Source organism: Vigna radiata, chromosome 11 (assembly GCF_000741045.1).
Source record: "Vigna radiata var. radiata cultivar VC1973A chromosome 11, Vradiata_ver6, whole genome shotgun sequence".
In the NCBI taxonomy this organism is placed as follows: domain Eukaryota; kingdom Viridiplantae; phylum Streptophyta; class Magnoliopsida; order Fabales; family Fabaceae; genus Vigna; species Vigna radiata.
The window spans coordinates 1,021,885-1,035,057 of NC_028361.1; the positions used below are offsets into that span (position 1 = coordinate 1,021,885).

A 13,173-nucleotide genomic window follows, 5' to 3' on the forward strand; every position below is an offset into this window, starting at 1 on the left:
ACATATTTTAAATTAATAATTTAAATGACTTCGATTTAATTTCATTGTCAGTAGAGTACGTTTCAGTTATTATAAAAATTTAATTAAAAATTACTGCATTTTAATTTTATATCGCATTTCTTTATACTCTTTTAATTTTGAACTGGATTTTTATAGTAAAAAATAGAGATCAATATATATATATAAGAAAACATAATTATACGAAAGTGTAAAAATTATACAATGCAGAATAAGATAAGTCACGAGTTGTTTGTGCAAAGAGGTCCTTGGACTTGGAGCCAAGATGCACCAGAATTTAAGATTACATAACTTTAAATAATGAAATATTTAATCACTTGACCCACAATATTATGATGTATTTACGTGATAGATCAAATATTTTGAAAATATAATTTTACTGAGATAAATTAGCCGATAATTATCCTTCAGATATAGAACTGTGTTTATAGTTTCCCAATAAGGTGTTTGGTTTAATAACTACAAACTCTGGATCAGACGGGTTAATTAAAATAATACACGTACAAATAATAGACTAGGCAAAATATCGTTACAAATAAGAACAGATCCTTTTTTAACAAGATCGCACACATTATGCTAAAAGATTTTAAAGTTCAATGCGAATTTGTTTGTTTTCACCACTAATAATTCGTTTTATTGATAATTGATAAAACGGAAAAAGCAGCTTTTCACCTCATTAACTGAAGGCAAAAAAATTCTTGAGGATTAGAAAAACAAACATCCGGGACATCTGCAACTGAGCTGCCCCATATTGACGGTTCAGGCCTTGGACTCCCATGGTTGGTACCTGGTCCAGTCTCTCTGCCCTGGATTAAGGGCATGTCCTTTCGAATGATAGATATACTGTTCACCTTCTCCAGACAAATTTTCTTTGTGTTCAACACCATACCTTTTCGGTTTCAGTAGAAGAAGCTGCAACAATTATTATTATTATTATCACTACCTCAATAATTTTCATGGGGCCTCAGATTTTCTCACCGTGTGGCATTCACAAAACAAGGAAATAGGAAAAGACAAGAATTACCTCATCTCCTGTGTGATCAGTTATGAAGTGGAGCCAGCCATGCCATTCAGGCGGAACCTGGGAGGCATTATACCTACTTTTCTCTGCATATTCAACCCACCTGTGTCTTCCTGCCAAATAGTAAGAAAAAACTTGACATTAACAAACTTGATATTATGTCAAACATGGACTTTACCTCATGCTTGGATAAAGAATTTCCAAATTTATAATAATTTAAAATGTGGGTAAAAAGAAAGCATTTCCAAATTTAAAAGGCAATAATCCCCCATTTGCTGCAAGATATAGCTGACTTTTACCTAAACACTACGGACATTGTCCTTGAATCATCCATCCACTTCACCCAAATCCAGAAAAACAATCTATTGGATGAAAAATAATTACAGAAAGATGCTTTGAAAGAGGCTCCGAAAGATATCAAATGCAAGGATGAAGAAAAACCAGCGGAACGTTGACAACTGAGTGATTGTAGAAAGGATAAACAAGAATGCAGAAGGCTGATCATTTCTCTCGAAAATAAGTGTTGTGTTTACAGAAGCAGAAACGGATTACAAGCTAGCACTAGGTACTTCATAACAGAATAGAGACAGAGATCTAAGGAATTTTAAAATTCCATCTATCGACTTTTTTTTTTGGTGATCAGCATTCCATCTATCGTCACAACCTAAAATTTCAAATTCCTCATTTTAAAGAATGAAAAACTTTGCTAAAACCTTCAAACTAAATACCCAAACCAAATGAGGACTTCGGGGTAAAAAACTTAATTGCCCCTTTAAATCTGGCATTCCCTTCTTAAAATTTCCTATCCAATCACATTACTGAAAATCAAAGTTTGAATCTTAACTCACATGCAAGTTTATATAATAACATAGCATACAGTAAATCATTAATTAAAAGACAAAAAAATACGAAGCGTCAGAAGATTAAAATAACACAACATTAACAAAATTGGCATCAACAATGATAACAGATAGCTCATAAGTATCAATCAATAAATATAAAATTCAAAAGCACAATGAACGTTCACCATCAGTGCAGAAAATACACTCAAACAAATAAAAGTAAGAAATATTAGATTTAGCTTTTTACCCTTAAGCAAATACATTCACATCATAGTATTCTACCCTTAAGCAACTGTTGTGAGGAAGCTAATAGAAACCAACTAGTATAAAAAGCTGAACTGAACTTTATTCAACGAAAGTGATACTTAGTTACCAACTACACTAGAACATAGTGAAATTAAATGAGTACAAAGGTCCCATTCCAAGATTTGTTGAGAGCTTGGCCTCTCCCTGCCTAACCATCTTCTATCTTCCCTCCTCTCTCGCTTTTCCCCCTATCCTCTTTTTTTTCTCCCCTGATCAATAACCACTTAGAGGTAGTTATGCTTGCCCATGAAAAGAACTGCTACAACTGAATAAAAACAGCTAACTGTTTAATAACAGCTAGAACAATTCAATCCTAATTCAGAACCTAATTTCTAGTTATCCTCTTATAAATTATAAGAGGCCTATCAGAAGCATTTGAAAAGCCAAAACATTTCACATTATCAATTTCCTGTTAAATATATCAATAGTGAGGTATTCATGTGCAATAATTGGAATGCTTGATTGATGTTAATGCTAGATTTCCATGTGGATAGGTTATATTTGCTGGTTTTAGTCATGTCTAATTTGCTGGATAAACCTCATAAACGTGTAGAATGAGAAACACACTTACCATACTGTGTGTCTCCAAGCTTCTCATAATACTTGTTACCGAATTTATCAACACCAACAAGCGTTGCCCCAATATTGTGGATCTTGGTTTGCCTGCATAAAATTAAAAACGTAATTAGATTGGAAGAGGAAAAATATTAGTACCACAAGGGAGTTAAGATCTCATGGTGAAAAGTTCCAATACAAAGAGGACATACAAGAAGCCACATGCAATTAAAATAAATCTAAATCTAATTGCAATGAACAACACATCCCACCCAACTCGACCTAGAGTGAAACCGTTCTAAATCTCTTCTCCTTTTATCTCTAAGAAGGACATTTGAAGATACATAGCTAATGTGTATATGTTTTTTGACACACGCTTGTCCTTCTCATACTCCACCCTGAATGATAGGAAATGCTCCTTCAATTGCACCCAGTACTCTACTACGTCTTTCTACACTTTATATATTCATGAAGCATTAAGAAAGGCCGCGACCGAAAACACAGTGAAAGACATCCAATCATCAAATGAGAAGTCATAATTTGGCATTCATAGAGAGTGGGAATTGGAAAGAAAAATGAAAAGATATCAAGAAAAGCAATTGACTTACAAGAGATTTCCATCCGGAAGGCATCTCCTGAAAATTCAAATCATAACGGAAAAAATATCAGCACACCACAAAGGCATCTACATTGTTCACAGAATCAAAGGAACCCTAAACAGTGTAAAACATAAATGCACTACAAAGTTCCTTTGACAATCGCAACACTAAATTAACAAAAAGCTATTAAATCATATCTCAGTTTCATTTCATCTCCTAAATTACACTTTCCAGAGAAAGAGAAATCAAAAGGCAACCGCAAATTAATAAGAAGGGGACAAAATCGGTTGAATAACAGAAATATGGAACCATATGATCAAAATTGGAAGTGAGAAAACGATGAGATTGATAAAATATCCAATGTTAGGGGAAATTTAAAAGCGAAAGAGAAAGGAACAAACAGGTAGCCTTCATCCTTAAGCTCTCTGAGGAAAGTACCGAAACCCTTTTCTCTGATCGATTTCAGAACATTCTTCACCACCGACGCCATGTCGCTCTTCTTCCTCCTTTTGGACAATTGCTAAGGCTGCGTTTGGTAACACCAAATACAAATAACATATAAATCACGGTTTAGAAAGAGAAGCTATAAATAATCTAGAATTTAGATAAAAGGAAAAATAAATAGTAGTTCAAAAAACTTTTTAAATTGTATTTTATTATTTGATCATTTAATTAAAATTTATTACCAAACGAAATCAGATTTTTATAATGCTACATAGGATAACTTTTTTTTATTTAATTTATTATGAATAGTTTGACTTGTAATAATATAACGCTATTTTTTATTATTGTTGATATTTTGAGAATTATGAAAATCCAACTCAAAGTTGGGATTGTATAATTGTATGCAGAATAACTACAATGAATGAAAATATTTTTAAGAATTATTTTCAATAATGATATTTTTATAACATTCCTTAATCGCAAGATTATAAAGGTTTTTGACGTTTTGTTTTTCTAAACAATTTTTAATTTTAAACCGAATTTCAGCATTTTGAAAAAAAAAAATAGTGACATAAATAACCTTTAATTTAGTAGAACTTTAAATATGTCTTTTCACTAAAAATATTAATTTATTATACTTTTTACAACGTATTTTTCATATTCTAAGATATTTATTTATTATAGATTTGGTTATATATAATATTTTTAACGTCCATTAACAGTACATGTAAGTGTTTTTTATTATTATTGTTTAGTAGAGATGAGAAAAATATGTTGAATGAAAACAAATTCTTTGTGTAAAAATATATATTAAAGAAATGAAATAGAGATTAATTGATTTGAGAGGGAAGATATTATGTTAGTTATGCTTGAATATATAATCATTTTAATAATTAATATTATATGATTTTAGTAATATAAAAAATAAAGGTTAACTTTTTTTTATGCTTTTTATTCTTCAAATTTATGCTTTTTATTTTTATTATTTTATTTCAAATGTCTAAATTATTGACTTTAAGAATTGAAAAATACGATGGACGTTAAAATTTAAATTATACTTTTAATAAAGATTAAAAATAATGATTTGAAAATAAATAAAATTCTTTAATGCAGACACAAAACTATTCTTTAACGAAGGATAAAAAGTACTAGATGCAATAAAAAAATTAAAATCTCCAAAAAGGACAGATGGCAAAACATGATTGGATAGGGTTACATCATTTTGTTTCAACATTGCTCGTAAATTTTATTTAATATTTATAGTAAAACAAAATCTTGGAAGTTCTGTGCAAGAGCGAAAAGGAAGAACTTAGAAGAACGATTGTTTTACCCTTTCAATTCAGAGCCTTCCATTTCAACAGGTACCTTCTTTCTTCTTCTGCGATTCCATTTTCGTGTTTTCTTTTATTTTTTCATCCAATTTCTTTATAGTTTCGTTGATCTGATTCTAATTTAGGGCTTATCTTGGATTGGGGTTTCATTTTCAACGTGCCATTTCTTAATCCTTATAGCTTTCATGTTTGATTGTTCTGTTTCATCCCAAATGCATTATATGTAGGGCAGATTAAATTAATTACACGGGCAATTGATAACTTGGGTTTTCAGATGTTGATTAAATCATTACATTGGCTTTATGCAGAGAAGAAATCATGAAGCTGAAAACATACGCTGGTCTCAGTTTCATCGCAACTCTGGCTATTATATATCATGCATTTAACAGTAGGGGTCAATTTTATCCGGCAATGGTGTATCTCTCCACTTCCAAGATCAGCTTGGTGCTTCTTCTCAACATGGGTTTGGTCTTTATGTGTATTCTATGGCAATTAACCAAGAAGATTTTCTTGGGTTCCCTCCGTGAGGCGGAGGTTGAGAGGCTAAACGAGCAATCGTGGAGGGAAGTCATGGAAATCCTCTTTGCAATCACCATTTTTAGGCAAGACTTCTCTGTCACATTTCTTGCGATGGTCACGGCATTGTTGTTGATTAAGGCTTTGCATTGGTTGGCTCAGAAGAGAGTCGAGTACATCGAGACCACTCCTTCGGTGCCCATGTTGTCGCATGTTCGAATTGTATCTTTTATGGGGTTCCTTCTTCTCTTAGACAGCCTTTTCTTATACAGTTCTTTGAAGCATCTGATAGAAACTTGGCAGGCTTCAGTTTCACTATTCTTTTGTTTCGAGTAAGCTTTCTTCTTCCTTTTTCGAGTACTGCTGCTGAACTTCTAGTTTGAAAAGATAAGTCATGAATTTGAGAATGCTGTTTGTTTAGTTTTTTCTGTTTGACTTCGATTTGCTTCAGTCGTGCGTAAATCCATTTAGTCCATGTTGATATAGGAAAGTTCACATTTTGGTTTAATTTTTAATAATCAAATTTCTTGTTTGACAAAGATAACTAAGGATTGGTGACAGGCATATATATAATTCTTTTAAAATGGTAAAAATTTGGGTGCCTATCTGACAGATTATTTGTTTCTATCTCAGGTACATGATACTGGCAACCACCACCGTGTCAATTTTTGTAAAATATATTTTTTATGTTAGTGACATGCTTATGGAGGGACAATGGGAAAAGAAACCAGTCTTCACATTTTACCTGGAACTCATTAGGGACTTGCTTCACTTGTCTATGTATATGTGCTTCTTTCTTGTAATTTTTGTGTAAGTGGTCAATCAACTCTTTTATACATTTATTTATAGCAGTCTTCGTATGCATGCACTACACAAGTCTGTGTATTTGTATGCCTCTCATTGGCACGAGCATTTAGCCATTGGACTGCACTTAGAAACAGATTCAATCACAATTGACAATGATACTAATAGTTTTTGTTTCATTAACATGTATACATTTGATTTATTTGCTTTTCCTGGTCATACTATTTTGGTTAGATTATCCAATTAACTTTCACTGGTTATATTTTCTCTGTACTAACTTTTTGTTGATCTATTAGAAACTATGGTATTCCCTTGCACCTTATACGGGAGCTGTATGAGACGTTTAGGAACTTCAAAGTCCGTGTTGCAGATTACATACGTTATCGTAAAATCACTTCAAATATGAATGATCGATTTCCAGATGCAACTCCTGAGGAGCTTACTGCGTGAGTTATAACTTGTGACATCTCTCTTATTAATTTAATATTTATGCATATTAAATATAATAATTTAAATGGCTATGCAGAAGTGATGCAACCTGCATTATCTGTCGTGAAGAGATGACTACAGCCAAGAAACTTATATGTGGACATCTTTTTCATGTTCACTGTCTCCGATCATGGCTGGAGCGGCAGCATACATGCCCCACCTGCAGAGCCTTGGTTGTACCACCAGAAAATGGAACAACTGGAGCTGTAGGGCCACAAGGATCACAGGCTGATGGCCAACGGCAAGGTAATCATATGATAATCACTCACTATTGTTAAACATTTTAGTGATGTACTTGATCTCAGAAAAGAACTGATCTTATTTCCAGAGGTGCAGTGTGTTTGGAACCCAAAATGGAAAACTAGAGTTGGAAGCATACTTTTTCTATCTGCACCCTCCAACATAGTTTTTACAATCATTTTAATTTTATCGTTTACTTTTGTAATGTGTAATTTCTTTTTTTTCACCTGTGAAGACTTCCTCATTAATGTTTCGTATGAAGCTCCTAAAGATCCTATTATATATTTTTACTCGTAGTAGTTAACTTTTAAAACCCTGTTTTCTTTTAATTTTGTGTGATTATGTTGCCTGCCTGAGCCCAATACAATTTAGACCATTTAAAATTAGTGTCATGGTGTACACTGTCTGTCAACCAATTAGAACTCATATTTAGTTTGACTTTTAAAGTAGTTATTATCAAAGTCAAAAATTGTATCAAACATGTGGTTTGTGATTGGATGATAGTGACATGGTGTAAAAATTTTCATCTTCATTGCATTCTTTATAATTTTTTCTCTTAAAATATTTTGAATGTAATATCTGTAAAATTAAATAAGCATAGTAGCACCTGTAATTGTAAACATTGTGACTCTGCATGTGTGTTTGTGTATTATTTAATGTTGTTTTTTTTTTCACCTTGAATAGGAGCTGGGACAGGCGGTGAAAGCACAGCTCAAAATGAGGCTACGGATAATTTGAGTAGACATCAAGCTAGACTCCAAGCTGCTGCTGCTGCTGCTTCCATATATGAGAAGTCTTATGTGTACCCTTCCGCAAATTCTTTTGTATGGTATGGCATTTCTGCTTGGACAATTAGGCAATAAGTCATTTGTGCTGTGTATTTTGCTTGTTATTAATATTATGAGGGGTTCTAGCAACACTCTAAAACTCTAAAATTTTCGGATCTACCAAGTTATGGGTGGGGTTCATCAAATAAGATGTGGGACTCCCAAATCTTAATTTCAACCAATACTGAGAGTGTTACTTCTAGCAGAACCATGGCCTTCAATAGTTTTGTTGAACCACACCAATACGTTGGGGGTGAAAAACCACAAATCCCTCTGTCGTTAACTCCTCTTTGACACCCCTTTCCAAATCTATTGCACCAAATATCCTCTTTGGGATTGTGAGTTCTAACAGTGTACTTCACATCTTACAAAATACTCAAAAACTATCCTATTGGTTGCTCCCCAGTAGGTGACGAGGCTTTTAACACTGATGCCTCAAAATATTGAATATAATCTTCAAAATTTGTTTGGTATGGTGATGTACATTTCTAAACTTTATTTTCGAAATCTCCCCCAATTCAATTCTTTAGTTTTTTAACATAAGAATTTAACCAGTGTGTTGCATTCTCCTCCACACTTCAAAACATCTCATGAAAACCAATTGTCACTTTTAGGGACTAAAAATTGTATATTAAGTTGTAAGGTGAATTAATTCCACTTAGAAGGAATGCGGGGTTTTAAAGCCTGAAATCTTTTGGGTAAGCCATTCCTTGCATTGACCTAAATGGCTGCTCTGAATTTTTAGTTTGACATGGCATGATAATGGTGCCGCTTTTTTTCATTTAATTGACCCCAATAGTAGGGGAAAAATGGTTGTTATTTTTCTGTTCTTTGAATGAGAGACTGGGACATGGACCACTTTGTTCTGCTTTGACAAAGCTACGGTTTGAGTATGAAATACGAATTCTGACTTTCAAAATTCCATGTTATTCCCAAAGTGACTAGTTTGAAGTGAGAGCAGAGAATTCGTGAAAATCAGTTGAAGAAAACAAGAAAATGAAAATAACTAAGATGAGTTTTTAATTTTATGCCCTAAAAAACAGACCATGGAGAACATGTTTACGAAATAATTGGATAAAAAATAGTCACCCACATCTTGAAAACAAAACTATTTCAAGAATGATAGTCAATCACGCCCTTAATAGCTTGGTTTGTGCGTGAATCCAATTGAATATTGGTCTGATTTTGGAAAATGTAGACTCTTAAAATTGAGTTTATGCTTTGATATAGAAGTGTGATCTGTACAATTATTGTCTAAATGTGTTTGAATATAGTGCTTCACTGGCATAAGAAATTGTATTTCCAAATCTGATTTGTTTAATAATCATATTGTCCTCAATGAAGTTTGTTGTATCACATTTATTACTGATTATTGTTCCTCGTTCGTTTGCTATAAGATGACTGATTAACAAGACAAAGTACCAATTTTGTGATCTCATTAAAAATTGATAATGTTGAACTAATCTAAAAATGTTTAATTGATAAGGCCTGTTCTTAAACTGACAGTTCTCCTGGGTACACTCTCCATCCTCCGGTGGCTGAATCTACTAATAAAGACAGTAGTGGAGGGCAGACTTCCCGCGAACAAACACAAAGTTGGTTTCTTACCACTGGTGCACCAACAAATGAATCTTATCCTCCAATGCAACACTTCCATCTTCTACCTTCCCAACCATATGCAGCCCTTGTCAATTATGGAAAGGGGTTTGAAAATGATCCAAATATCCCAAGCTCCCATCTGGAAGCATATAGAAAACTCCTTCAATGCCAGATTCAGGTATTATGTGTTCTCTTTTCTCTTTACCAGGACATTAAGTGGTATGTCATGGGTTTACCTAAATAAGAAAGGTGACGTTTGACAGTTATGGTGAGCACCAAATGAATAGTCCCTTGTCCCGCATGCATACTAGATTCTGCTCCACCAAAAAGGGGCATTTACTGATATTATTGTTTTAAAAATAAGTTTCACCAAAATTAGGTTCTTGTAAGTACTGAGAGTAACGAATAGTTTGCATTGCATTAATGTGGTCAGTGTATGGTTTCGATCACCGTGTAATTAAATTGTTTAATAAAGATTATGTTTTCATTATTTTAATGAAAGATGAAATTAATAGTTGTAACACAAATCCCCCCGTCACCCCCACAGATTCTGCAAAATCAGCTCGAGATTCTGCAGAAGACAAGGTCTGACAGAAGTGTAGATGAGGGCACATCGTCATCAGATAGCAGAGGCAAGAGTGTCATTTCCTCATCTGAATCTGGTCGTGCTTATACTGAGGAGATTCAAGATGGAAAAGCGTAAGTTGGCTGTTTATTTCTGTTTGATGCCAGAAGAGGACTGTCAAATGTAGATATAGGAAGAAGAGAACACAGAAATCACAGCATGACTCTAATGTGAAATTTGCTATTGATACTAATCTTGTAAATGCTTAGTGCCCTTAAAAATGATTTGTTTTGGCTTTTTTTTCTTCTTTTGTGGATTGGACGCTTATATTAGCTTTGAACAAACATCTTTTGATCAGAAAGTTTGGATTTATTGAGGCATATTGTTTCCCCTTTAAAGTGGGGATGTCTCATCAATGTGAGGTATATTGTTTTCCTATTAAAGCAGGACTTTTATCCCAGAAGAGAGCTTTGTTTTACCGATGAAAATAAATGTTTCTAAAGCATTACAATTTCAGCTCATGAATGAAACTCTGATATCAAATGTATATTACTCGGATATCAAATTTTAGTGAGATTTCCTCTTCTAACTTATAGAAATCTGGTCTATTTTTTTTTTTAAATATCTTTTCATGTCAATTATGAAATTTAATAAAAAAAAAACTACACGACTTTTTCTACATTATTGTTTAAAAATATTAATTTCAACAAAATAGTATTTAATGTATGATATTACTGTTTAACAATTAAAGCACTGTAGTTTACAATATTGGATAATTAAATTAACCAACTAAATTTTACATGGATCTTAATTTTTATGTTATGTTTTTTTATTATCACGTTTTAATTTACAACCTTATATTATTTTATTCCAAATTTACAACAATCAATTGGTAGTTTAAACTATATATTGAATAATGATAATCTTACATCATTATCATTCATAATTTAATATAAAAAAATCAAATTATTTTAAAATGGATGAGTAAAATAAATTTTAGGTTATTAAAGTAACTTAAAAATTCATTAAATTTAGTAATAATTATTTTTTAAGTATTTTATACTTTTTTTATTAATATTTAAGTAAAAAACAACATAGTTCTAATATTATGAAGTAAGTATCATGAACCAAGTCTCAACCCAACAAAATCTTAGTTCAGTGACAAGAATTCAAAGAACAATCATCAATCTCCTCTCCAACTAGAAATTAAAATATGAATTAAATTGTTTATTAAGTTAGAATTAATCAAAATTATAATTGCACTAAAATAATGGCTAAAAATTTTCTAGGTTTTTACAAAATATCAATAAAATATTCTAAAAGATATATATTAAGTATGTGGTATAAAAACTAATGTTCAATTTAATATCAAAACTTATACTTATAAATAAATTAAAGAGAAGCGATCAAGATAAATATATTACGATCAAGTTATTATTACATAAATATAAATAACTAATACTATAATCAATTAATTCACATGTAATTCTAAATATACAATCATAATTTTACTTTAGGTGTTTCATCTTTTTCATTAATAATTTTTGAATAACAAAATTTACTTAAATCAAATTTTAATAAATAAAACTTCACAACTTATTTGTGTAAATGAATGAAACATGTTTTTGTTCTCAGCAAGAAACTTTAGTGTAGGGTTGAGTCACAAAATTTTCATGACAATGTTCATCAAACACTAATAAATGATCAAATCATATATAAGGAGATGTATATTGGGAACAAAAATATTACTTTTCGATAAAGAATAATTTCTTTTTTCCTGTTACTTTTAGATAAATTAAATAACACATAATCAATTTAATAGAAAGACTCGTGCATTTTTATTATTTTTTTTATATTTCATATTATTTTAATTATCCTTCTGATTTTTTTTTTGTGAAAATTATGATGTAAGTACTAATGTTTTTTAGTGATTCTAAAAAAAAATTGAATTTCTATATTCCTGAAACTGTTTTCTTTTTTATCCAAAATTTTAAATTTTTAAGAAAAATTAAAAAATAAATTATTGATATAAATGAATAAATAAGAGTTTATATATATAATTTTCAAACTTTGTATATTTTCACTTTTTTTTCTTTTTATATTTTTGATAAGATATATCATTAGAAAATATTTTTGAAATATTAATATATTTTTTAATATAGTAATAATTTAAATTAATATTATGCATAATCATGTTTTTAAACTAAGTTTAAGTGTTCATTAAACTTTAAAAATAAAGTAGACAAACTTCTGAACTTGAATATAAGATGATAGAAGAAACATTTTCAAGCACAAAATCAAATTAGAAAATTTGTATAACCCTGCATCATCGTCAAGTGCTTTTGAAGAGAACAAAACCTGGTTAAATATGAAATCGTGAAGAAAATAGCAAATCCTCTACTATTATGAAGAAACACTCTAGAATAAATTCATAAATAATTTGTGTCAAAGTTTGAATTCTACAATGAACTTTAATTTCAAGTTTTGCATTATAACATTTGTGTGCCAAAGTTTGGATTCTACCGTACCATGAACTTTAATTTCAAGTTTTAGATTAGTAAAATTAATGATTTAATATTGAGTGGTTCAGTAGTTAATAATTACATTATTCAATTCAATAATAAATATTTTAATATCATAAAAAAGAATTTTCCTTTAGAATATTTGGTTAAATTATAAACTTTGTTTGAAAAGAAAATTAAATAATTTTCGTCAACAAAAATTACGAAAATTTACCAACAACTTTCTTAAATAATAATTATATAATTGTTTTAATAAATTGTAATCTTGACATCATCCATGTTATTATACTAGTTTTATCGTAATTAAAAAATATATAACTTTTGTTATACTAATACAAATTAGTTATGATGAAAAGTTTCATTATATATCAAGAATATGTCATTTGATGCAAATCAAGGGATTTTTCAGGAAGGGTTTCAAAAAGATTATTTTATTGAGATTTTTAGAATATTTCTATTTCAACACAAACAAGAAGGAATAGTAATCGGACTCTA

The 13,173-nt window shown here is 30.8% G+C and overlaps 3 protein-coding genes across 3 annotated transcripts in view; 1 reads left to right on the forward strand and 2 right to left on the reverse strand.

Annotated features, from left to right (window-relative positions):
* Positions 1–500: 500 nt before the first annotated feature.
* On the reverse strand, positions 501–3,901 carry LOC106776991 (probable NADH dehydrogenase [ubiquinone] 1 alpha subcomplex subunit 12). Its single transcript, XM_014664480.2, has 5 exons — positions 3,743–3,901; positions 3,351–3,377; positions 2,759–2,850; positions 1,043–1,152; positions 501–930 (listed from the first exon to the last, which is right to left on the reverse strand). Exons 1-5 carry the CDS (start codon positions 3,829–3,831, stop codon positions 778–780), a joined length of 471 nt encoding a protein of 156 aa, XP_014519966.1. The 5' UTR covers positions 3,832–3,901; the 3' UTR covers positions 501–777.
* The window catches only part of LOC106777910 (probable NADH dehydrogenase [ubiquinone] 1 alpha subcomplex subunit 12), a 12,671-nt gene continuing 1,703 nt past the window's right edge, over positions 2,206–13,173 (reverse strand). The window contains exon 4 of the mRNA XM_022787433.1: positions 2,206–2,705. The gene's annotated coding sequence lies outside the window, so the exon portion shown is untranslated. The remainder of the gene's footprint in view (positions 2,706–13,173) is intronic.
* On the forward strand, positions 5,044–10,619 carry LOC106778029 (ERAD-associated E3 ubiquitin-protein ligase HRD1B-like). Its single transcript, XM_014665914.2, has 8 exons — positions 5,044–5,146; positions 5,425–5,964; positions 6,266–6,442; positions 6,733–6,882; positions 6,963–7,171; positions 7,850–7,994; positions 9,499–9,769; positions 10,139–10,619. Exons 2-8 carry the CDS (start codon positions 5,435–5,437, stop codon positions 10,292–10,294), a joined length of 1,638 nt encoding a protein of 545 aa, XP_014521400.1. The 5' UTR covers positions 5,044–5,146; positions 5,425–5,434; the 3' UTR covers positions 10,295–10,619.